Here is a 26674-nt window from a genome sequence, read left to right on the forward strand (position 1 = left end):
TTTTCTCTCTCAGCTGGAGAGCACTAATTCGATAAGTTTGCGCATAACAACTTTGTAACATGCTCGGCATGTATTTCAAATACAATTATCAAGAAATGACTCGCTTCCCCTTTCCACCCCCATTCCAGAACTAGATTTGGGCATCTGAACCGTGGGAAAAGCTATCCATTTGCAATTTTAGTTCAAAAGATATTTGCTGTGTTCCAAAAATTGGTGGGGGAGTAATGGCAAGGAGAGACAAAGCCTGGTGCAGTGGGAATGGATGGCTTGGGCCCTCAGCAAGCAGAGGAAAAGTAAACCTGCTTGGTTTTTATTGCTTGGAACTCTGTCCCTTGCTTGTTTAGAAAGAGGGCAGTGACATTTGTGAGGGAAGCTATAGCCAGGCCCAGGATGGGAGCAGAGGGGGCTTTGGGACCCCCATGGACTGTGCCCACAGACTGATATGCTCCAGAACATTCTGGTGTATTCCAGCATTCTGAGGCTGGTATCCTCAAGACAAGATCTCAGGGCCGAGCTAAGGTTCTAAAGCCCTGTGTTTTAGAGACATGACTCAATTTCTGTCTTCTGGCCAGCCTTTTCTTTTCTTTCCTTTTCTTTTTTTAATATTTGTTTGTTTATTTTTGAGAGAGAGAGAGAGAGAGAGAGAGAGAGAGAGAGAGAGAGCTGGGGAGGGGCAGAGAGAGGGAGACACAGAATCTGAAATAGGCTCCAGGCTCTGAGCTGTGAGCACAGAGCCCAATGTGGGGCTTGAACCCAGAAACCCTGACATCATGACCTGAGCCGAAGTCAGAAGCTTAACCTACTGAGCCACCTAGGCCCCCTGGGCAGTCTTTTCTACTGAGTGTTGACCAAGAGAGGGATTTTCTCTTTACTTCCCTCTGAAGTAAACTCCTGTTTACTTCAGATGTTGGAAGTAGGGTGACCAGTTCATCCAGGTTTACCCAGGGATTTCTGGGCTTTAGAACTAGAAGTCCTGTCTCCTGGAAACCCCTTCATTCCCAGGCAAACGGGGATGAATAGTCATCCAGAGGAAATAAGAGCCAAGTGAACAGGCTGGATATTTCAGTTAATAAACCACTGCAAAAGTTAGTGGCTGAAAAGCATTATCATTTTGTTTACTCACCACACTGTGCTCTGCTGGGATCAGCTGAGCGGTTCTTCTGGTGGTCTTACTGACACGAATTTAGTCAGTGGGTCAGACGGATGGAGGCTGAAGTTTCTCCCTTTCCACGTGGCCTCTCCATGAGGCTTTTCGAAGCAGGGAGAAATTCTACACGGTAGCACAGGGCTCCGCAGAGTGCGAAACCTGCTCGGCTTCTTCCAGGCTTAGGCTGGAACTGGCCCAGTGTACTTTTACTATATCTTATTGGCAAAAGCCAGTCACTGTGCCGTTCCACAACTAAGGTGGGGGGACTTCCCACCGAGTGGATACCAAGGGGTGGTTCACAGGGGTGCTCCACAGGTGACAGTCTGCTCCAGTGAGATGCTCACTGGGGCTCACTGGATTCAGGTGCCTGATTACCTCTGACCTGCTTGCTGGGCCACCGGCCACACTGCCTCACACTCAGAATGGTTTCACCACTGGTCAGGGCCTTCAAGAGCTCTGTGTAAAGTATATGACAAACTTATCCCTATTATTCTCCCTTCTGCTAAGCATACTTAGGATAGTGAATCCCTGTGAGGTTGCCAGCAGGTTCGCAGGAAGCCACAGGGCAAGAGGCCCAGGTCTTGCGATGTTGACGTGAGGCAATCAAGGACCTGACTGTCCTTGGGGCAGCAATTACCCAGATCACCAAAGCACAGCACCTTGCTTACAGGGACCATCCCTTCTCAACATGGAACCTCCCTACCGCAGGCCCCAAATCTCGTCTTCAAAGTTTGGGGAAGTGTGGGCATCGCTTTCCTCTCCACGGCAGCTCTAAACCCCGCACTGACTTGGTTTCCCAGTCACCTTTCCTCGGGCTGTGTGCCTCCTGAGGGCAGGGCGAGGCCCAGCTTTCTGGAACTCACAACCAGGGAGGGGTGCACTCTCCGGAAGAGCCCATCCCCCCGCCTCCACGTCAGAGCACCTCCCATCCCGGCTTCCCCATTCCCGCCCCCCGCCCCCCTCCCCCGAGCCTCCTTTTTTTTTTTTTTTTTTTTCTGGAAAGAATCGGGCCCCACTCGGCCTCCCCCAACGCAAACTCCGCCTGGAAAGAACCCCGGAGCTGCCTCGGGGGCCCCCGGACTGCCGCTGGGCTCGTTCCCCTCTCCCCTCCCGACCTCCTCTTCCACCGCCGCGGGCACTCTCGGGGCATTTTGACTTCGGGCTTCTTCCCTCCCTTTTTCTCGCCGCCCCGCAGCCGGGCCCCGCGCGTCCCGCCTGCGCGCTGTCGCTTTAAGCCGGTGCCTAGCGCTGCGCCCCTCCCTCACCCCTGCCGGCGCTCCCCGGCTGCTCCTCGCAGCCCCTCCCGCTCCTCCTCCTCCTCCTCCCCTCCCGCTCCTCCTCCTCCTGCGCTCCCGCTCATCCTCGCCGCCGCCGGCCCGCCGCCCGCTCCGCTCCGCTCCTCGCAGCCTCCCGGACCCGCAGCCATGGCCGACATCAAGACGGGCATCTTCGCCAAGAACGTGCAGAAGCGGCTCAACCGCGCGCAGGAAAAGGTCAGAGCGGGCGGCGGGCCGCGGGGCAGGTGGCGGGGGCGCGCGGCGGCAAGGGCCGAGCGGGCCGGGGGAGCGGCGGAGGCCGGGGCCGGGGGCGCGGGGACGCCCTGCGCTGCGCCGCGGCGACTGCAGCGAGGCAGCCGCGGGCGGGGAGGCGGGAGCGCCCGGGGCGCGCGGTCAGCCCGAGTCTCCCCGCGCGCTCGCCCCCCGCGCTGCTGGCCGCGGTCGCCGCTCTCCCGGGCGGGCGAGGGCGCGAGCGGTGGCAGGTGCGGCGGCTCGCCCGCGGTCCCCGGAGCCGAGCGCTTCTCCCCGCCCGCGGCGCCCGCTCCCCGCTGGCCCGCGGGTCCGGGCGGGAGATTGCGGCAGCAGTCCTCCCTCCGGGGGGTCTCCTGGGGACCCAAGTGCGGCAGAAACGGCTGGTGCAGCGCAGAGGCCACCCCCCAGATCTGTACGGATCGATCGGGCTCATCTCAGAAAACCCATGGCTTTAATACAGTGCTGTCCAGTGAATCCTGGAGTTCAAAATAGAGATGTGGATACACACTTTTCTTTCTCTGTGTTCTTTTTTTTTTTTGGGGGGGGGGTCCTCTCTGTGTGTGCCCCTTTGGACGTCGGTGTCCTTCTCTGGAAGGTCAGAAATACATGTGACCTGAACCTAACAGTTCTTTGCACATTTCTGCACAAAGAGGGCGTTTTATTGCATTAAAAACAAAACAAAAAAATCCACATTGCACGCTCAGGTTGGGTTCCCTAGTGTTTTACAAGCTCCTCAGCACATTGGCCTCTCAGTAATTTATTTTCCTCTCCAAGAGATGGGCACAGATGAATCCCAGGTTTACACCAAGAACAGCCCTGTGCAGTTGAGGTATTGTGGCAGGCGCTGGGCTCGCCTGGCTCCCCTCGAGACTGCTTGTCGTCAAGACCTTGCCAGCACTGAGGTCTTCATTTGTGTCTCCAGCCAAAGGACATTCATATTGCAGCTTGAGCATCGTACTTGAAAATGAACGCCGGCTAATTGAGCCCCACGGTTTGTGTCAGTGGAACTGTGTTCCCTTTCATGTGGCAGTGTTTTCCGTCCCTGGGATTCTGGGTGTTTAGTGTTTGCCTCTTTTACTGGAAGTCAGATTTGCCGCGTTGCTCAAAATGATGGTGAATTTCCCTCTTCAGACGCTGGCTCAGGCTGCTCTGGGTTCCCACCCACCTGGAGGAACTGAGCGGAAGGGGGCACTGATCCCTTTGCCTGTCCCCAGGACCAGAGGCTGTGTGGCTGCCACTGGCCCCTCCCTCCACACACGCACACTCCCAGTGCAGTAAGAGGATTGTATTTCTTTTAATATCTACCCAAGCTCATCCTCAACTAAGGAGAACCTCCTCCAGCCGCTCCTTCGGCAGCTGCATTAGCAGGGCTTCTTGGCCTCTACAAGTCCCTGGTTAGTTACTTGTCCAGAAAGTAGCTAAGGATCTGCTGGGATCCCAGCCAGGTTTTGTCATCGTTTTTCCATGCTTCACTTTACCCACTTGTAGGTATTCCTCCCCGCTCTCCACTTCCAGCTAATTACTTGAATCCTTGGTTTGAAGCTTTTTACGGAGTCCACTTTCCATCTGTGAAAGAATTTAGTGGTATAGTCTGCCTTTTCACATATTACATTATTTCTTAATCTGGGTCACCAGCTGTTAATATGCTAAAAATAAATGAAAAGGTATCGTAATCTGTCTTACAGAGCGTGCAAGCCCTTGTGAATTGTTGAAAACTCACTTTGTCGTTATTAAGGTCAAGTGTGTATTACGACTGCAGTTCTGGATGGTGGTTACTTTTCCATGGGAGGGAGGTCTAAGGGAGGCTTGTGTAGGGCTTCAGCTATCCTGTTTTCTTCCCTGGGTGAAGTTGCTGATGGAAAGTGCCTGCTGTACCAAATGTAGGGCGTTAAGACACCAAAAGGCTGAGAGTATGGTTTCCACTGGTGGGTAAGTTCTGTCTCTTTCTTGAGCCTGGGCAGCACTAGGGAAAAGGCAGGTGGGAATCCAGGTGAGGTAGCCCAGCCAAGCCTGAAGAGAAGCTACTGGAGGGTGGAAAACACAGTAAGTGACTGCTGAAGGCATTGAACATCTCCCCCAGAGATGCCTTCCTGTTTTGTCTTTGGACTATTCCTTTTCTCTGATGCAGACGCTCCATCGCAGTGTCTGTATACCACACGTGTTCTTGAGACCTTGGCTTCTTGTTTTTACAACCAAATTTTCCCCATAGAGAGTCTACTCGCTTAAGTTTCTCATTCTCTGTGCTACACCTAATGGTTGCATGCATTTTGGCTCCAAATGCATGACGGAAGCTACTCCTAGAGGGGTCTTAAGATTTTTTTAAATGAATTTAAAATACATTTTTTTAATAAATTTTTTTTAACGTTTATTTATTATTGAGAGACAGAGAGACACAGAGCATGAGCAGGGGAGGGGCTGAGAGATGGAGAGACACAGAATCTGAAGCAGGCTTCAGGCTCCGAGCTGTCAGCACAGAGCCCGACGCGGGGCTCGAACTCACATGAGATCTCGCGAGATTATGACCCGAGCCAAAGTCAGACGCTTAACTGACTGAGCCACCCAGACGCCCCAAAATACATTTTTTTTTAATTGAAGGTCTGTGAAGGTTCAGTGGAGAAAGTGAAATGTATATAAGCGAGAAATAAAACCACCAACAAATTAGGACAGCCATAATTCTACTACCCAGAAATGTCACTATCATTTGATGCATATTCTAGTAGATCTTTTCCCATTTTTACACGTATATATTTACAACAAAAACAGGCTCATACTCAAAGTTTTTTAACCTGTTTATTTCATTTAATAATCATGAACATTCTTCAGTATGTACGTATTTTCTGCTAACATTTTAAATGACTAAACAGTATTGGAACTCATGGATTTAAAAAAAAATTTTTAAAGTTTATTTATTTTTGAGAGACAGAGAGAGACAGAGCGCAAGCAGGGGAGAGGCAGAGAGAGAGGGAGACACAGAATCCGAAGCAGGCTCCAGGCTCTGAGCTGTCAGCACAGAGCCTGATGCGGGGCTTGAACTCAAGAGCTGTGAGATCATGCCCTGAACTGAAGTCAGACGCTTAATTGACTGAGCCACCCAGGTGCCCCTGGATTTTAATGAATCTTCTGTTTTTTGGACATTCAGTTTCCAATGTTTCTGTATATAAATACAAATCTGTATATAATTACAAGGGGTAAACTTGTAGGGAAAATGTTTGCATACACCCTGAAGTATTTCCTTAGATACATTCCTAGAAGAATGATTGTGTCAAAGGTATGCTGATTTTTATTATAGCTAGATTGCCTTTCCAAATGGTTGTATCAATTAACATTCTCACCAGTGGTATGAGACACTTGCCAACACTGGATAATAAAATTTAAAATAATCGATAGTTGTGTCATTGGAAAAAAATGAGTTCCTGTTTGTTTTGTTTGATTATTGAAAACCAAACATTATTTTTTGTATTCCTGTTTGGTTTTTTTTCACTTGTGAATTGTGTTTATTTTTTTACCCAGTTTGTTTAGCATCTACATGCTGTTCTGTGTAAGGGCAAAAACTATCAATTCTAAAGGTTACAAATATGGTTTCTTCCATTTCTATTTACTTTGTAGTTTTTGATGGTTTTCTTCTGCCATAGAGAACATTTATGTTTATGTTGTGTTTACGTTTTATGTATAACTACTTAAATCTCTCCATTGATTTTGTATGGCTTCTCTCTTGAGTATTGAATTAATCAGGGTCCTGGCTCTTGTAAAAAGTGGAAAACACCGATCAAACTGGTTTAAGGAAAAAGGGAAATGTAATTACTAAAAATAAAAATATGGCTCTTGCACCTACAAATCTAAATGGGATTTTAACATATAAATGTATATTAAACTGTAACTGTTCTTATACATATACATATATGTAAATATATGCATGTGTATGTATTACATATTTTAACTCACTGGATTCTATGTGGTCGGTGTTATTTCTGCTCCCATTTTATTAAAAAAAGTTTTTTTAAACGTTTATTTACTTTTGAGAGAGAGCATGTGGGGGAAGGACAGAGAGAGAGAGAGAGGGGATCCAAAGCAGGCTCCATGCTGACAACAGCAAGCCTGATGGGGGGTTCCAACTCAGGAACCATGAGATCAAGACCTGGGCTGAAATCAGTGCTCAGCCTACTGAGCTACCCAGGTGCCCCTCTGTCCTCATTTTAAATATGAGGAAGGGGGCGCCTGGGTTGGTCAGTCGGTTGAGCATCCGACTTCAGCTCAAGGCATGATCTCACAGTTCCTGGGTTTGAGCCCCTTGTGGGGCTCTGTGCCGATAGTTCAGGGCATGGAGCCTGCTTCGGATTCTGTGTCTCCCTCTCTGTCTCTGCTCCTCCCTCTCTTGTGCGTGCATGTGCGCACGGCTGTCTCTTTCTAAAATATAAAAATAAACATTAAAAAAAATGAAGAAGAGGTTAAGTGACATGCCAAGGTCACACAGTTAGTAAGTGGTAAAGGCGAAGTTTGAATCCAGGCAGTCAAGTGATTTTCCATTTTGCGTTACTGCCTCTTACAATTAATGAAAAAGGCAGGGGTAGACAAACTTCAGACCTACCGGAACTGGGGGTTCAACCACAGGCATCAGGGCTCACATGCCTTCTCCCCATCTCTCCTCTTGCTGTTCATTTTGGCAGCTCCATTCTTTTTTATAAAGTTTTTTTTTTAATGTTTATATATTTTTGAGACAGACAGAGTGTGATTGGGGGAGGGGCAGAGACAAAGGGAGACACAGAATCCGAAGCAGGCTTCAGGCTCTGAGCTGTCAGCACAGAGCCTGACACTGGGCTCAAACTCGTCAACCACGAGATCATGACCTGAGTCGGACACTCAACTGACTGAGCCACCCAGGCGCTCCCCCCACCTTTATTTATTTATTTATTTATTTATTTATTTATTTATTTATTTTTGAGACACAGAGAGACAGAGTGATGACAGCCCATTTTTGGGCAAGTTCTGTCTTGGTGGCAGGGTGGCCGTCAGCAGCTCTAGATAAGAGCATGCTTTTCCTTCAACATTTATATAGAACTCAGTATAGCTCTCATTGGCCCAAATTGGGCCTTGTGCTTCTTCCTGGGAGGAAAGAAATCTCTCTGGCCAAGGACCAGGACCATAGGTTGGATTGGGCCTGAGTCACAGACTACTACTGATGCTGGGTTGGAGAAGCCCCCCCCCCCCCACCCCAATCTAGACCATATGGACTGCTGTAGAGAAGGAAGGAAAATCAGAGTATAGATGGGGGACTGAATGCTACACTGGCAAAATAAAAGGTATCCACTGAGGCATACTTGTTTGTCCCATGTTTTTATAAATAGTCATGTATTTTGTAATTTATAATTTAATATTTGCCAAAAAAATTTCCTACCAAATTAATGTATGCAGTTTAAAAAATCAAATATAATAAGATAATATAAAACATTTATTTTGAAAAGTAGCAGGCCTCTGTCCCCTCCTCTCAGCCTCATCTTGTTTCCCCAGAGGTAGTTATGACTAGCCCCAACATCTCTGTAAAATATGCTTGTATAAAATAACTACTTCTTGATCTATCATTTAATATTTGGTGAATATAGGTAAAGATTTAGCTGTCTTACCTTCATCTCTGTATTTCCACATCCTTCAGTCATGTATTATGGCACAAACTGTTGATTGCTGAGGATTATCTTTTAAAAAATTATAAAGTATAATTTTTATTGAATAAAATATACAAATCTTAAGTATTCCACTTGGGGGATTTTTATGTATATGGATATCTGCATAGTTAGCACCCAAGTCAAGTTATAGAACATTTTTATCCTGCCAGATACCCATCATCCCTCATGTTTCTCCTGTTCTTTATCTGTTTAAATTCCTTTATTTTAAATTCCTTTACTGTCATTTCCCTGATAAGCATTTTTACATGTTCTTATTGGTAACTTTGATAGCTTCTTTTGTGAGGTGTCTGTTAAAGTCTTTTGGCTATGCTTTTATTTGGGTGGCTTGTCATTTTATTATTGATTTGAGGAACTTATTTATATATTCAGGATATGAATCTTGTCAAGTAGACATTTCACAAGTGTTTTCTTGAGGAAAGTGGTTTGCCTTTTTCTTTCTTAATGGTGCCCTTGGGTAAACTGAAGTTTTAAATTTTTATGAAGTTGTATCTGAGGATTAAGTTTTTCATTCAGCTTTTTGTTTTCTCTGGAGTTAATAATTGCTTTTGTTTTATTTGCTTATTTTCCTACGAACTATTTAGAATTATTTCTTCTTACTTCATCAGGTCTGTCATTGCCCATCAATATTATTGTCAAAGGCTCAGTATATAAGATAATGTAATTGTTCTGTTTTCCCCAACTGAAGGACCCCTCTGTACCCCCTTTTGGGGCCTCTGCCCTTTTGCTGTAATCTGGGCTGATTTTCTTTCTAGGCCTGCTTGCTGTAAATCTGTCATCCTCTGTCTTTACTTGCCAGTGTTGGGGTTGAGAAGGGCTTGAAGGCTCATCTATTCTATATCCCAGGCTTTCAAATAGTCCTCTATTATCAGGGTTGTGCTTGATATTCAACTGTATACAGTACTTAGTTGCACTGGGTTTTCAGCTTGAGTGTATTTGTGTGTGTAACTGTGCAAGGAGAATTGGCTGCTTTTTCATTGGTTGCTGTGTACAGGCACTTTTTTTTTTGGTTTGTTTTACCTTTCTCTGCTTTGCTGAGTTGTTTCCATTCTTCCATCCTCTTTCCTGCTTCTCTAAAATGTATTAAACTCTCTGATCTATGATGCCTCCCATGTTTTTTTCATTGTATGTTCATACCTTTTTTATGCCTGTACTATCTTATGCCTGTACTATTTTATTTAGGTTTTGGGAGGAGATGGAAATAAACACAGTCAATCTGTCTGTTTTTACATAAGCCTTTCTACTTAAATATTTAATCCCTTTGAGATCTATTTTTTGTCCATCTTCTTCCTTCTGTGAAATCCCAATGACATTTATTTGGTCTTAGCATCCTTGACTTCTGTGCAATATTTAAATTGGTGGACAATTGTAAACATTTTTATACATTAGATATATTTTAACATGATTCTTGTGAGCAGGGAAACTTTTGGTATGTTATAATATGAAACTTTTTAGGCATTGTTTTTGTTTCTTTCTGTTTTATTAAGGGAGTTACTTATTTAAATTCTTACTTTTTAAATTCTCAGGAAGTGTCCAGTTTGATATTCTTTGGGCTAATTTATCTGCCCCAAGTGAAAATTACGTGACAGTCTTAGGTGTAATGTTTTTCATGTATTGTATTTTCCCAACTAAGTTGAAGGTACTTGAGGACAAGGGCCACATGTCTTGTGAATGGTACGTGTTCAGTGATGATGCATTGATTTGACTTTTGTGTTCTTGCTTGTTCATACTGCACCCCTGTAAAGCTTCCTTCCTCATTATTCTTTCTCTGTCTTTTGTGAAATTATCATAAAGGTTTCACTGTGCATCCCTGTCATTTTCTCTGTGATTTTGTGAAGGTAGTATATGAAATAAATTATTCTTACAGGTTCTGTACATGGTAAGGACTCCAAACAATATTAGATGGAACTGAGCTAACTTGTCATTTTTATAAGTCAAACAGCCAAATATTGGTACAGTCATGTGGTTCAGTCCAATATTGATTGTGTGATATGGCAAGAAAAACAATGTCATTTCTTCCCATATACAATACCTAATTATATGACATTTTAAAAAAATTACTGCCTTGCTGATGCCCACAGATTTGTTCTCAAAAAGAAACATGTGGATGATGTTTCTGTGTGCATGTGCTTGTGTGTGTGTGTGTGTGTGTGTGTGTGTGTGTGTGTGTGTGTGTATGTTAGATGTAAATACAATAGAAGGAAAACCTTGCTCTGTCCAGAAGATTCCTTTTTTTTTTTTTTTTTAATTTGAGAGAGAGAGACAGAGAGTGAGCGCACAGTGGGGAAGAGGGGCAGAGGGAGAGAAGGAAACAATCTCAAACTGGCTCCACACTCAGTGCAGAGCCTGATGTGGGGCTGGATCCCATGGCCTTGGGATCATGACCTGAACTGAAATCAAGGGTCAGATACCCAACTGACTGAGCCCCCCAGGAGCCCCCCAGGAGATTCTGTCCATGGGGCCTGTTGCTAGAAGTGTGGATTTTATGACCACATTTGTATCTGAAGACACTTTGGAGCCTGCATCTCTGTGGCAATCCAGGGTTTCCTCTTTCAAGGTCATCTGAAGCTTTCTTGTTGCCTGCTTCTACATTGTGCAAACTTATGCCTTCCCTGCCACTAAGATAATTTTCTCTGAGTATATTAAAAACAGCCAAATTTAAAGTAACACAAGAATACTCTTGACACAGTAAGGCTTTCATCTTTCTTTTTCTTTTTCTTTTAACACACACTCAAATACCCACACATCCTTTTTTCTCCAGGAATCAATACAATAGGGAATCAAAACTATAGGATCTCCGATTTTAACATTAGTAAAAGTTACCTTTCTCCTTTACAGGATAGCATATTGTGTGTGTGGCATGTACGTGTGTGAGATTCCTAAGTCATACTTTAGAAGCCAACTTGTCTATGGACCGATACAACTTAAAATACCTGAAATACTTAGGTAAATGATATGGCCTACTTTATTTGGGGTATAAAACGAGGTCCCATTTCTTTGATATTCACATTAAATGATTTCAACATCTCATCCAATGTATCATAAGAATCTCTGACTGCTCTCTGGGGTTCTGTCTTGTGATAAATTCAGCAACCCTAGGGGGGAAGTTCCCTGTCTCTAAAGGAGTCAGTCAGTGGTTTTTACTATGGCCCTATGGAAAATGGTCCCAAAAGGGTATCCAGCATTCAGATGTCATTCTTGTCCCCTGGATGAGCATTGTAGTGATCAAGGAGCACAGCACCCCCACTAACAGTTCCCACAGTAATGGTAGGGGCAGGAAGCCTTTCTTTCTAGATTATTTCCCACTGTGGTCACTCTGTGCTGCAGCATGCCTGAGCCCCACGTGTATGATCCATGGGCGTATCATTTCCAAATACACCTGCACATGTATACCCATAGCTGCCCTGCCCCAAGATTTCCCATGATGCCAGGGTTCCTAAGTTCGGAGATTTGATGTTATCAAACACTGATTATCCATTCCATTCCATTCCACTGCAGTCTGTTCCATTTCTAATAAAATGCTTGTGGGACCATACTGAATTGATTTCAAGACTACACTTTGAAAATACTACCCTAGAGGCCCTCCAGCATCTTTTCCTATATGTTGACTTTCTTTTGGGTCACTTCAGTCCATTCAGGGATGGGTGGATGGGTGTGAGTGCGTGTGTGTGTGTGTGTGTGTGTGTGTGTGTGTATGTATCTATGATTAGGTTTCAAACAAAAAATACTGTAATGCACTCTGGGAGGGCTTGAGTAGGGAAGAGAGAGTATTTAAAAAATAATTTGTTCTTGTGGCTTTTTAAAGTCTGAGAATTTCAACTCTACTGTTCAAACACAATTTTTTTAGTGATTTCGAGGGGCCATCTGAGTAGATTCTGAGGAAATAAGGGCCTGTGGGCTTCCGTGAAAGGGCTATTACATGTAAAGATCTCTTGTGTTACAGATACAATTTTCTAGAGAGTCTCAATAATGGCTAAGATTTACATAATGAAAGTACCATCATCACAGAGTTAAAGAATTTACCCATGAAAAAATATAATAAGACTATATACATAGCATTATGCGAAATTAAAGTGATAGTAATCACAGTTGCTTGAGAACACATCCACGGGCCAACTTTTAATATAGAAATGCTGAAACTTCATTCTTATTGATTCAAAATCTAAATTTAAGTATAGTACTTCAGTAGATGCATTTCCTGAATACATATTGAGTGAATCCCTTATTAGGAATGATGCTGGATGAAGCCATGGGTAAGATCTTAGTTTTGAAACAATTTGCTATGCTACAGCCATATATCAATTTTGATTTCCCTGAAACAACTTAGAACAGATGTACCAAACCCAGAAAACCACCAAGTTGATCATTTCACCTTATGGTCATACAGTTATTTAGCTGAAAGTTTAGTTCCTACATGGAAAGAAGCTGAATATATCTATGCCATATAGTTTTTTGTATCTTAAAAGTGCCTATAATAATTTCTTAGAGGTGCTTGGGTGTCCCAATCAGTTAAGCACCTGATTCTTAATTTTGGCTCGGGTCACGATCTCACAGTCATGAGATTGAGCCCCTCGTCGGGCTCTGTGCTGAGCCCGGAGCCCGCTTGGGATTCTTTCTCTCCCCATCTTTTTCTGCTCCTCCCCTCGTGTGTGCAGGCCCTCTCTCTCTCTCAAAATAAAGAAACATTTTAAAAAAGAATTTAATAAAATACACATGGGCCCATACGTAAGTGCACTCTTGTTATGGCACGTAATACTGAGTAAAGGATGCTAAACTTACTCTAAAAGTGATATATTCTACTGTGAAGTCAATCTGGTAGAATTCATTTATTCACGCAGTCATTTATTAAGACTCTAATGCGTGAAAGACCCTTGGTAGCTACTTACAATATAGCAGTCAACAAAGCCATTCTGGTTGACCATATAGACCAGCAGGAGTTGGTAGAGAGGTAAACTTTAAAAAAAAATGTTTATTTATTTTTTTTTATTTTGAGAGGGAGAGAGCGAGCGCGTCAGAGAAGGAGAGAGAGAATCCCAAGCAGGCTCTGCACTGTCAGCACAGAGCCCAACGTGGGGCTCCATTTCACGAACTGTGAGATCATGACTTGAGCCGAAATCAAGAGTCAGACGCTTAACCAACTGAGCAACCTAGGTGCCCCAAGAGATAAACTTTTGGGGATAATAATAACTACATGGTTATTAATGAAAGATCATAATTAAATATTCTGTGAGGAGAAAACAAGTTTTTTTTAATGTAAATGGGTAACTCCCCTGGAGTGAGAGGATTGGACACACCTACGTGAAGAAGGTAGATGTTAAGCTGGGATCTAAAGGATGAATTGTGTTATTAGGCAAGAGGGATGGGGTGATGGTTTCGTGATTGTAGGAGTCAGGATGAATTCCATAGAAATACAGAATAAGAGTTGTGGAATATAGAAGTCAGAATCAACTGTTCACACTGGCCTCATAAAGGATCCCCTTCTACCATTTCCACGCTTAGTGGGGCAAAGTGGACCCTAACCAGGATGGTCCTACTGTAATAGTAATCCCCCTGTTGTGTGATCAGATTTTTACTCTGACCTGTTGAAGGGTTTTTGTGGGGCTGAGTTCCTCCTTGACACAGAGGTGGGACACTGGTTCAGAGCCAGCTTGCCCTCTGAATTATGCATACATACATACGTAGATCATACATAGTATAGTCATCCAAAGATGCTTTTGTACAATGGCAGTAAACTCCCAGCCCGGTCTTCTTTCATGGATTTGTAGGGTCTCTTGCCTCAAGCCGTCAGAAATTTCAAATAAAAATGAAAGCCCTAAAATGTCACACACCGACAAAGATTAGTTTGTCTTTTAAACAAAGGGTTTGATTGCATTTGGATACCAAGCATTTGATGAGAGAGAGGGAGAAACAGAGAGAGAGAGAGAGAGAGAGAGAGAGAGAGGACAGAGGGAACACGCATGGTTAAGGCTGGCACCAAGTTGACTTAATTATGTTGTAGGCATTGACTTGATTATTTCACAGGCAGTGGTCTGGAATTTAGGAAGAATCTGTTTGGGGTGATTTGCAGCTTGGAAATAATCAAATTTGGAAGAGAATCTTTTGCAGCAGACTTTCTCTTCCTCTACCTAATCATGGTGGCTAACGGTTGATTAGTCCAGATAGCCCAAGCCTTGGAAGGATCTCCCATTTTGTGGTAGCACAGCCTAGAGCTGTATGATACCTTTCATATATCCTACAATTCCTCAATATTTGAGACATCTGTTATAAGAAAACTTGCCTCTTAAAGCTATGTATTTCTTTAGTAAAATATTAATTTCCTGCCTCCTCTCTGTTCAGTGGGTTCTTCTCTGTGTCTCTAGGACATGATATACAAACACTGCCCTCATCCTTTTAGGAAATGCCTGTGGCTGTGGGGACCACTAGCATTCTGAAGCAGTGAGTTAGGACAGGAAAGGGCTTTCCTGGAGACTTGCATTGGTCCATAATTGCTCCTGTTTTTTTAAGGCATTTTCTAAAGTTTATTTATTTTGAGAGAGAGAGAGCGAGCGAGCGAGTGCACATGCAGGTGCTCAAGCTGGAAAGGGGAAGAGAGAGAGAGAATCCCTAGCAGGCTCCATGCTGTCAGCACAGAGCCCGACGTGGGGCTTGATCCCACAAACCATGAGATCATGACCCGAGCTGAAATAGAGTCAGACCCAGCCAACTAAGCCACTCAGGCACCCCCAGAATTGCTCTTGTTACATATAGAAAATGAATCTGAAATCAAGTACCTCTATTCCAGTGTTTTCTTCAAGTGTCACCAGGAATATTTGCGGAAGAGGTGAGTTAAAATTCAGATTCCTGGGTCTAGTTACAAACTTAGAAGAATCTCTTAAGTAAGACATGCATTTTTAATAACTTCCTCTGGTAATTCAAAGGCTCAGTGAAGTTTGCAAAACACATTGCTTTAGGGAAAGGACTTTGGTTGAGAATTTGTGGTGATGTATGATCTCCTGGGTCCACTTTGGGGTTATAATATGGTGAGTAAGCCTTCTACTTCTCCATGACTTATAAATTTATCTCCAGTGTAGTGAAGAGAGAGAGGTGAAGCACAGAACCCTTATGGAATGCTTGAAAAATACCCTTATGTTTAAAATAGCTTACTTAAATTTCAAAGAGATCAGTCACTTTGAAATATTGGAAGTGTTTCATCAAGGGACAGATGTCTTCCTTGTTAGGGATGTTGTAGAGCATAGAAGGCTGGATCTGTGTCATCTGATTCTGTAAAAAAAAAAACCCTATAATTTTAGAATGATGCTACTCAATGCATCAATCACAAAAAGAAATGCCTCAAAAAACTGCAGCATATTTTTGGTAGGTGATAGAGGAGATGGGGTGAGTTTGAAAGATTTATTTATAATTACACCGAGTTTGTCTGTTTTATCATGGAAGTTATAGTAATGAGATTGCTTAAGTGCCTAGTAGAGAGTGTGGTCAAAACTCAGAGGATAATTTTAGTCTCCTGTGGGAGAACTCTATTTGCTAGGAAGTAGACCATTCAATGTCAAGTTAGATTTTTAAAAATATTTTTTTAAGGATTTATGTGTCTGTATTCTTTGAGGGGGAGAGGGGCAGAGAGAGAGAGATTGAGAATTCCAAGTAGGCTCTGTGCTGCCAGCACAGAGCCCAATGTGGGACTCAAACTCAGGAAGCCAAGACCTGAGAGAACTGAAACAGAGTTGGATGTTTTACCAACTGAGCCCCCAGGTGCCCCATGTCTATATTCCTAATGTATATTGTTTTACAGGTTTTTTCTCTGATGGTTTATCTCATTTTAGTATCTGAGCAATAATGGTTTCAAAGAATGAATTGGGAAGTGGCCCCTCTCCTATTTTTGGAAGAGTTTATGAAGGATTGGTGTTAATTCTTTTAATATTTGTAGAAATCACCATTGAAGCCATCTAGGCTTTGTTTTGTTTTATCTGTGGGAAGTTTTTTGATTGCTGATAAATTCTCTTTATTTGTCTTAGGTCTATGCAGATTTTCTATTTCTTTCTGAGTCAGTTTTGGTAGTTTGTGTCTTTCTAGGAATTTTCCATTTCAATTAGTTTGTGTATCTACCTTGTTGACATACAGTTGTTCATCGTGTTCTTTTATATGGTAGTATTACTTTTAATTTTTGTAAGACTGGTTGCAAATGTCATCTGTTTCATTGCTAGTTTTACTAATTTCAGTCTTCTCTCTTTGTTCCGTGGCCAGTCTACCTAAAGGCTTGTCAATTTTGTTAATCACTCCAAAGAACCAACTTTTGGTTCCACTGATTTTCTCTGTTGTTTTTCTGTTCTCTGTTCCATTTACTTCCACTCAATCTTTATTTTTTCCTTTCTTCTATTTGCTTTGGGTTTTGTTTGTGTTTAGTTTAACATGGAAGGTTAGATAACTGATTTGACATCTTTTTAATACAGATGCTTATAGCTCTAAATTTCTCATTAAGAAATTTAGCTGCATTCCGTAAGTGTTGCTATGTTGTTTTCATTTATCTCAAAGTATATCTAATTTACTTTATGATTTTCTTTGATATGTTGGTTATTTAGGAGTATGTTGTTTTATTTCCATATTTGTTAATTTTCTAAATTTCCCTTGTTAGTAGTTACAAATTTCATTCAGTTGTAGTTGGATAACATACTTTATGTGATTTCAGTCCTTTTAAATTTGTGAGGGTGAGATTTGGATGAAGATGGTCAAAGGTACAAACTTCCAATTATAAGGTAAATAAGTTACAGGATGTAATGTACAGCTTGATGACCATAGTTACAATACCATATTGTATATTGAACATTGCTGAAAAGGTGGATCTTAAAAGTTCTCATTATAAGAAAAAAATTTGTAACTGTGAGATGATGGATGTTAACTAAACTTAGTGTGGTCATCATTTCACACTATATACATGTATTCAAATCATGAAATTGCACACCTTTCTTATACAGTGTTATGTATCTAATTGCGTCTCAGTAAAACTGGAAAAATAAATTTATGGAGGCTTGTTTTATAGTCTAACATGTTGTCTATCCTGGAGGATGGTCCATATCCACTTGAGAATAATTATAGTCTGCTGTTGTTGAATAAAGTTTTCTATAGATGTGTGTTAGGACTTCTTGGCTTATAGTGTGTTCAGATCATTGATTTCCTTATTGGTTTTCTGTCTAGTTGTTCTATCCAGTATTGAAACTAAGGTATTGGAATCTTTAACTATTATTTTTGAATTCTCTGTTCTCTTCAGTTCTACCAGTTTTAGCTTCATATATTTTGGTACATTTTCATTAGGTGCATAAGTGTTTCTATTTATTGTATCTTCTTCACAAATTGACCTTTTGTCATTATAAAATGGCCTGCTTTGTATTTAGTAACGTTTTTTTTCCTTAAAGTCTATTTTGTCTGATATAGACACTTTAGCTCTCTTTTGGTTACTCTTTGCATAGTATATCTTTTTCATTCTTATACTTTCAACCTATTTGTGTCTTAGTATCTAAATTGTGTCTCTTGCAGACATTAGGTAGTTTCATATTTTTTATCCATCTGCCCATCTCTGCCTTTTAATTGTAGTGTTTCGTTTATTTACATTTAATATAATTACTGATAAAGTAAGATTTATGTCTACCATTTATATTTTATTTATTTTTGTTTCTCAGTTCTTCCTCACTGCCTTTTTTTGTGTTAAATAAGTATTTTATAGAATGCCATTTAAAAGTTTCTTAAGGTTTATTTATTTATTTGAGAGAATGAGGAAGCAGAGGAGGGGCAGAGAGAGAGAGAGAGCGAGGGAGAGAGAGAATCCCAGGCAGACTTCACACTGTCAGCACAGAACCTGATGCAGGGCTCGAACTCATGAACCACGAGATCATGATCTAAGCTGAAACCGAGTCAGATGCTTAACCGACTGAGCCACCCAGGTGCCCCTATAGCATGCCATTTTAATTCCCTTGTTTCTTTTATGATGATTTTTAATACTAACTTAATTTTAATAGTATACAAAATTTTGCTCCTGTGTAGCTCCATTTCTTCTCCCCTTTTACGTGCTGTGATTCTCAAATTACATATGTACATATTGTATATCCATCAACAAGATTTGTTATTGCTGCCTTATGCAATTGTCTTTTAAATCAGATAGAATAAAACAATGAGTTACAAATGAAAAATATATTTATACTGTATTTTACATTTACCTATGGAAGTTACTGCCTATTTCAAAATATTTCTCATGAAATTGACTCTACTAAGTAATCATTGGATTATTTCCCCATTCTGAAGACTAAAGCAAGATCAGGTAGGAAGTATCTAGTGTGTAGCATATTTATTAAATATAACTATAGTTAAAAACAAAGTAATGTAAAGAATTAGCCTTTAGCTTTATTGTAAATAAGTCTATACCTACATTTTCTTAGTCTGTTTAGATCACTGAGAAAATGTTTCAGACTCCTCTTAATAGTTTTATAGTTCTGTAGTTAGGAGCTAGTAAGTATTACATAAGACTTAACAAAATAGGTACAACGTTCTGTGTTTTGTTTTCTTCTGGGTCCTTGTAGCTTTTATCAGATTCTTAGAAAGAACCTTAAAATGCTTAAACATCAGCGGGTCTAAAGTATTAAGGGATTCTTTTGCTTAAACATTTCCCTAAAATTCTTGAAGAGCAGGACGAATGAAGTCATTGGTGGATGCTAGAACTACTGGCATACAGGCAGCCAGTATGGTTTATTGTGGTTTTGATCATAGTCCTTGCCCCTCGAAGACTCAGATTATCTCGGTCCCGCAGGATTAGTCCAGGTGTTAGAATGGCTAGCATCAAAAAGACAAGATGCAAAAAAGTGTTGGAGGGGATGGGGTGAAAAGGGAACTTTTGTGCACTGTTGTTGGGAATGTAAGTTGGTGCAACCACTGTGAAAAACAGTATGTGAAAAACTTTCTGGGGTTTCTCGGAAAGTTAAAAACAGAACTACCAAATTGTCCAGCATTTTCACTACTTTGTATTTCTTCAAAGAAAATGAAAATATGGATTTGAAAAGATATGTGCACCCCTGTACTTATTGCAGGATTATATATAATAGTGAGGGTATGGGAGCAACCTAAGAGTCCAATGATAGATGAATTGATAAAAAAGATGTGAGGGGCACCTGAGTGGCTCAGTCAGTTAAGCACCCAATTTCGGCTCAGGTCATGATCTCATGGCTCGGGAGTTCAAGCCCCGCTTTGGGCTCTGTGCTGACAGCTCAGAGCCTGGGGCCTGCTTTGGATTCTGTGTCTCCCTCTCTCTCTACCCCTTCCCCACTCATGCTCTGTCTCTCTGTATCTCTCAAAAATAAATAAATGTTAAAAAATTTTGAAAAAAAATGTGATATATATCATGGAATATTACTCATCCATGAAAATGGAATGAAATGTTGTCATTCAGGGCAACATGGATGGACCTAGAGGATATTATGCTAAGTGAAATAAGTCAGAGGAAGATAAATACCGTATGACTTCACTTGCATGTGGGATCTAAGAAACTAAACAAATGAACAAACAAAGAATGAAAAGCCCAGATACAGACTCATACATACAGAGAACAAATTGATGGTTGCCAGAGGAGAGTGGGTAAGGTGATGGGTGAAGTCTTTTATAACTCCCAGTTATAAAATATTAAATAAATACTTTATAATTTCCAGTTATAAAATATGTAAAGAATGGGGATGAAAAGTACGACATGGGGAATATAGTCAGCATATGGTCATAATTTTATATGGTGACAGGTGGTATAGATCACTTGTCTTGGTGATCCCTACATAATGTATACAAGTGTCTAATCACTGTGCTGTACATCTGAAACTGATACAACATTGTATGTCAGTTACACTTCAGTAATCGTAAAAAAGTAAACACAACAATATGCTAAAAAAAAAAAAAAGATTAGTCCAGTTATTGTGATTGTTTCAACATCAATTTGTGGCACATGCCCTCTATGACTCCAGGTTCCTTATCACACGCTTTTAAAATAATTATTTTGAGGGGTACCTGGATGACTCATTGGGTTAAGCATCTGCCTCTTGATTTCAGCTCTGGTCATGATCTCCCACTTCATGGGATTGAGCCCCAAGTCGGGCTCTGTGCTGACAGTGTGGAGCCCTCTTGGGATTCTCTCTCTTCCTCTCTCTCTGCCCCTCCCCTGCTTGCACTCTCTCAGAAATAAATAAACATTTAAAAACTTGTAAAAAAATAATTATTTTGATCTATTATTTAAGGGATAATAAAAATTCTTAATCTAGCCTTCACGTCACTGTAGCCTACATTTTTCCAGTTGTCCACCCACAGAAACTAGAGTTCTGTGTATAGAGGTGGCCCAGGTAAACGAAGAGGGATTCGCTGGAGACGACCAGGGAGAAATCTACACTGATCCTCAAAGTGCCCTCGATGAAACCCTTTAGAGCATGGTTATAGAGCAACCTCTTTGGGGTTACATAGTAATGCTGTTGACTTCCCTATCATCACTAAAGACCCTGCTTCCTCAAGTTGAAATAGAGACTGTCAGTATGTAAGTTTGTGTGTGTGGGCGTGTGTGGTTTTTGAGGGAAACTTTTAGAGTAAAGTATGGCACGCATGTGTTAAGCTGCAAAAATCTTAGGTGTACAGCTTGGTAAAATTTTACATATATCTGTAACATGCAATGTGTGTTGCTGCCATGCAAGTAAAGTAAAGAGCATTTCTAGAACCCAGTAGGCTCCTTCATGCCCCTTCCAAAGTAATACTTCTCTTCTGCTCACTTCCTCCTACTACCAGGGAGCCATTATTCTGATTCTGCTCTCGTAGGTTAGTTTCCCCTGGTCTTTATATTCATATAAATGGAATCATACTGTATGTACTCTTTTGAGTCTTCCTTGTTTCACTCATCACAGTATATATAAGATTCATCCATGTTGCAGTGCGTAGGAGTTCATTTATTTTATTCATGAATAGCATTACATGGCACAGTATCCCACAATGTATACATCCTCCAGTTGACGGCCATTTGATTTGTTTCTAGTATTTGGCTATTCGGTGTAAATCTGCCATGCACATTCTTTTATGTATCTTTTGGTGGTCAAAACCACCGATTTCTCTTGGGGTAATATCTGGGAGTGGAATTACTGATTCATCAGCATTATTTAGCTTTAGGAGATACTGCCAAATCATTTTCCAAAGTAGAATACCAAACTTGCACCCCCATCAGCAACTGTGAGAGTTTAGAAAGCCTGTATCTGCAAATGATAAGTTTGGTGTTGCAAACCAAATTGTGTTTGTTCTCTGCTGTATCCGCGTAGGACTCCTGTTGCTTAATGAAAAAAATGATTTGTTTATACATAGTCTTGGAAACATTTCTCTCTCAAGGACCTTGTCAATGTATTGTGTTTAAGTTGGGTGGTGGTGGGGCGGACACCATTCTTTTTTTAAATGTTTATTTTTGAGACAGAGAGAGAGAGAGTGAGCAGGGGAGGGGCAGAGAGAGAGGGAGACACAGAATCTGAAGCAGGCTCCAGGCTCCAAGCTGTCAGCACAGAGTCCGACGCGGGGCTCGAACCCACAGACCATGAGATCAAGACCTGAGCTGAAGTCAGACGCTTAACCGACTGAGCCACCCGGGTGCCCCAGTCATTTTTAACTCACAGTACAGTTCACACGTGCAGAAGAAATGTACAGATGGTGTCTGTGTAGTTAGGGGGTGGGGCAGGAGATGGTGGCGTAAATTGTGTCATGGTGGCAGGGGTTCGCTGGGACGCTATATTCTGCCTCCTGTCCTCTGGGAACAGTGTCTCTGGCCCACAAGTGGCTTTCTCTGCAGGTGTCTGTGGTTTGATGACTTATCACCTGCATCCCTGGGCTCAAGCAGGGCCCAGCGGCGTGCTTTGACTGACTCACCTCATCTTGGTTTCTGTTGGCGGTGTGTATGTTCCTTTCCCATCTGGCTGGCCTGATGTTGGGCTCTGATCCCCAGCCCTCGCTACAGAGCCACGTGGTCACTGCCACAGCAACCAGCCTTTCTTCCAATCCGGCGGCTTTCCTGGCCAGACTTCCAAGGAACTGTGCGTTTACCACGTGAGTATCAAGGGCAGCTCAGGGAGTTTAAACTTCGGGGTCTGTTTCCCCTGGTTGCATGGTATAGCTGGAGTGATGTACCTGTGCCCTAGGCTGGTGAGAAGGGCAAGCTGAGAAGTGATCTTTGTAGAGTGCCCAGTGGGGTGTGAGGGCCAAAGCTCTCCTTTGCCCTTGACATTATCCCCACTCCAAAGGGAAGAGGGGAAAGTTGGGATGCACTTTTCTCCAATCGCTTATTCTCTTCTCCGTGGAGGGGAAGGCTTTCCTCTTCCTTCTTTTATATCCTCGCGCCACAGAGCTTGCCCCACTGTCATGGTGAAGGAGGCATTTGATTCCTTGGGAGCAAGGACTCTTACCATCCTGGCTTTGTTTGCCTCTTTAGCATTTGTGATAGACTAAAGAGGGAAATGAAGGATTATGGAAAATTTGCACTCAAGGCATTTTGCATCTGTGCTCATCTGGTTTGCATTAAGGATTGGGTGATTTCGTATTCAGAGAGAAATTACGTGTCCAGGGTGTCCAGGGGCTGACGAGAGGGAGTAGGGGACTCACTGTTTAATGGATGTGGGGTTTCTTTGGGGGATGGTGAAAAGTTCTGGAAATGGATAGGGGTAGTGGTCACACAACACTGGGATTGGACTTGATACCACTGACTTGTGCACTTAAGAAATGGTTAAAATGGTGAATTTTATGTTCCATATCATTACAGTAGAAACCACTAAACAAGCAGAAACCGAATTGGGTATTTTCTGTTAGGCAGCATTACGGGCAATTTACATACATTAACTCGGTTAAGCCTCAAAGTATACCTGTGCAGTAGGTGGTATTACTATCCCTAGTTTACAGATGAGGAGCCTGGAGCCCAGAAAGGAGAAGCCTAAGCGGTTTGCTTGAGGTCACTTAGTGAAATATGGGTTTGGGCCTTGATCTGGGAAATTTGGTTCCAGAGAACCCACATCTTCTGAAATGACTAAAAACTTTGCAGGGGCCGTGTTCTTTTCATCAGTTCATTGAAGTTCTTCTGCAGTGTCGAGTTGAGAACTCCGGTAGTTGCCCAAAGTGGGGGAAAAGTTGTATGTGGCCTGGTACCTGAAACGGTCTCTTTTCCTTACAAGTCCTTCGTTGCTTTATGCATCATCATATTTAATCCCTGGGATCTCTCGGTTGCCTTCTTTGTAACTTTTGGATTTTATATACTAGGTTTTCTTAAACTGGGGAAGACCTATGTGACAGTCACCTGTTTTTGGTTAGGTGGTAGTTTTATCCAAGCAGCTCAAATTACTTTAATAACCATGATGCCCAGAATCTCGGGGAACCTTGAAGGAGGCACCGGCAATTTGGAGTCTTTGTGCCTCGAAAGGTGGGTTTGGAAAAGTCATAAGGAATCCTTGAATATCTACATTCATTTCATTTCTTACAAGATGAACATCCTATAGAATCTTTACTGCTCACGGTCAAGTTGAGCACCAGGAGGAGCGGGAGAAGAAGTGCCACTGAGTGTGGCCTCACATATAGGGAAAGAGAGAGCCGACCATAGATGTGTGTCATCTACCAGACCGACAAAGGGCAGGTTTCTACAAAGGGCACATTTTTCCTAAGTCATCAGTGAACTTGCGGGTGTTCTAGGTCTGCTTCTTAGAAACGTGTATATGCTAGGCATGTGAGTTCCTCTTAAGTTCAGCTCCCTTGAATCACTCCATTTTCATCCTTGCAGGTGTTTTTCTAGAGCCTTCCAACTCCGTAAATTCTGTATGATCCATCACAGAAACTCTATAGCGTTGTGTAACGGTTCCTATTCTTTGTCCCTGTGTGTGGCAGAAATTGCAGGCTGCCTCTAGTATCCCTTCTTCCTTTCCCGATTGGTAACACAACCCTAATTTTTGCTGCACATAGGGCTATCCAGCTAAAGATAGCATTTCCCAACCTCATTTGCAGCTCCACGTGGCCAACTCAACTCCGTGTGAGTTCACCCTGATCAGAGGGAGGTGGGCCGAAGGCACACAAATAGAACTTCTACATCTTGGTCTTAAGGGTGGAGGCTTGTGTTTTGTTGCCCGCTCTCCTTCCCCATTGTGAATGGGGACGGCAGGGTGGGAGGTGGAGCTGAGACCTTACACTATTCAATGAACATCGTGCCAGCTCACCTGTTGAGTGTGGCAGGAAAATGAGGTGGGAGGAGCCTGGGTCCATCTCAATGTGGAATAACCAGAGCAGTCTGGGTTACTCTAGGACATCTGCCTGACAGAGCAAGAGAACTCTGTCTCTACAGCAGCCACTATGCAAAACCTCCGTCGTAAGGTTGAGTTTGAACCATTTGAGGTTGCCATCTTTTGGTGTGTGAATCAAAAATTGTCCAATACCATCACTTTCCTGCAGTTCAGCTGAAGAATACACATGCATTTAATCAGTTTTTTTTCCATTGGATTTTGCACCTGTTGTCTGAGGATGCGTACTGGGAAGGGCGAGAGTGCTTTAGGGAGGGTGCTAGCATGACTCAGACAAGGTGGAGAGATACTATCGGTTCAGAACAAGAGACAGTGAGCAGGTGCTTGGTTACTGAGAAATTATCCAGATTCTGTCTGCTGAGAAGATTGATCTCCGTCGTTAAGACCTCCCTGGAGCCATCACAAGATGTTTTTATTCTAATTGGTTGGAAGGCAGCTACCTCAGTGGCCAAGTACATCCATGGACAGCTTTGAGGTTTGACCCCTGGGTGGTATTTTCATTAGAATCACGATGATGCTAAAGGTCCATCTGTACTGGGTCCAGTGCCAGTGGTAGTTGCTGATGATGCTATCAAGGGGCTATTTTCAGGTAGCCATGATGCCTTAGAAGGGGTGTCTTTGGTAAAAAAATGTGTTGCTAGAACTGCAGAATGATTTGCTAAGATTTGGAAGCAGTCCAGGATAGTGGGGAGAGATTTTGGCGTTAGTAGGTATGGGTTCGAATGCCTACCTCTCACTTCCCAGCTCTGTAGTCTCGGGGCAAGTCTTTTGGAACCTACCTTTCCACTTCAGAAAACGCCAAATAATGATGCAGATTTTTCAGGCTGCAGTTAGAATCTGACTTAACATTTTATTGTATTTTTTTAAAGCTTATTTATTTATTTTGAGAGAGAGAGACAAACAGACAGTAGGGGGAGGTGGGGAGAGACAGAGACAGGGGGAGAGAATCCCAAGCAGGCTCCATGCTATCAGTGCAGAGCCCGACATGGGGCTCGATTTCACGAACTGTGAAATCATGACCTGAGCCCGAATCAAGAGCCGGATGCTTAACTGACTGAGCCACCCAGGTCCCCCTGACTTAATATTTTAAATATTGGCACAGTATATAGTATTTCCATAGAATATAAATGGTGGCTACTTTTCATTTCTTTGGATTTCAGTGTCTTTGTCACCGTGGCAAATTAGTGCTATATTTACATGTCTTTAATCTTCCTTTAGAATCGATGACAAAAAGAGGATCTAAGGATATACTCCACACATCTATTTGGGGCAACTGGGGAAGTGCCCTGCTTAAATTAAGAGAACCTGGCACATAACACCTATTTCCTTTGGTCACACGCAGGTGTGCTAATGAGGTACCCCAGAACCACAGGTGGAGACAGACCTTTTGACAGCTGCCTTCTCTCGGGTACCTTCCAGGCCCCGTGTGGCCCTCATCCTCAGGTCTAGGGAAACAGACCCATGGAATCTTTTGAGAATCCTGATTCCTATTCATGCAGAGAACCAGCTTTGGGTAAGACCAAGACAGAGAGGCATTTTCTCTCTCTCTTTCCTCTCAAAGGTCTCTACGTATCCACTCTGTGAGGCTCTTTGAGAAAACTGTTCAGGTTGTAAGGGAAGAGCTGGATCCTGTGGGTAAGATGGAAAAGACATCAACCTTGTCTCCTCTGGAAGCTCTAAACTTACTCTTGGAAACGCTAGTGAAACGTTCATGGTGATAACGGTGAGAAACAAAACCAGTCTTACCAGCTTCCTCGTTGAACTTGTAGTTGAGTTGTAGAGCTGGAAGAGACGTGAGCGATCAGATCTGTGTCCTCAGACCTGGGTCATTTGTTTGTCAGCCTACTGCTGAAGCTGTGTAGACAGACCCCTTTTGGGATCTGTTACATTTGCTGTACCCAGACCCACCTCTCTTCTTGTGACTTGACTACTTCCTCAGTAGAATTAAGGGTTTAATAATTAACTCTTCTTACTGACATTTATGAAATAAGGAGTTAAACCCTCTGTACCCAGTCC

General features: G+C 42.5%; 1 protein-coding gene across 2 annotated transcripts in view; it reads left to right on the forward strand.

Moving 5' to 3' along the window:
* The first annotated feature begins 2512 nt into the window (after nt 1-2512).
* AMPH (amphiphysin) overlaps nt 2513-26674 on the forward strand; it is a 250025-nt gene continuing 225863 nt past the window's right edge. For both annotated transcript variants that reach the window (XM_047851074.1, XM_047851075.1), the window contains exon 1: nt 2513-2640. In XM_047851074.1, coding sequence (XP_047707030.1) covers nt 2572-2640 — 69 coding nt within the window. In that variant the 5' untranslated portion in view covers nt 2513-2571. The remainder of the gene's footprint in view (nt 2641-26674) is intronic.

Source organism: Prionailurus viverrinus, chromosome A2 (assembly GCF_022837055.1).
Source record: "Prionailurus viverrinus isolate Anna chromosome A2, UM_Priviv_1.0, whole genome shotgun sequence".
NCBI classification, from domain to species: Eukaryota; Metazoa; Chordata; class Mammalia; order Carnivora; family Felidae; genus Prionailurus; species Prionailurus viverrinus.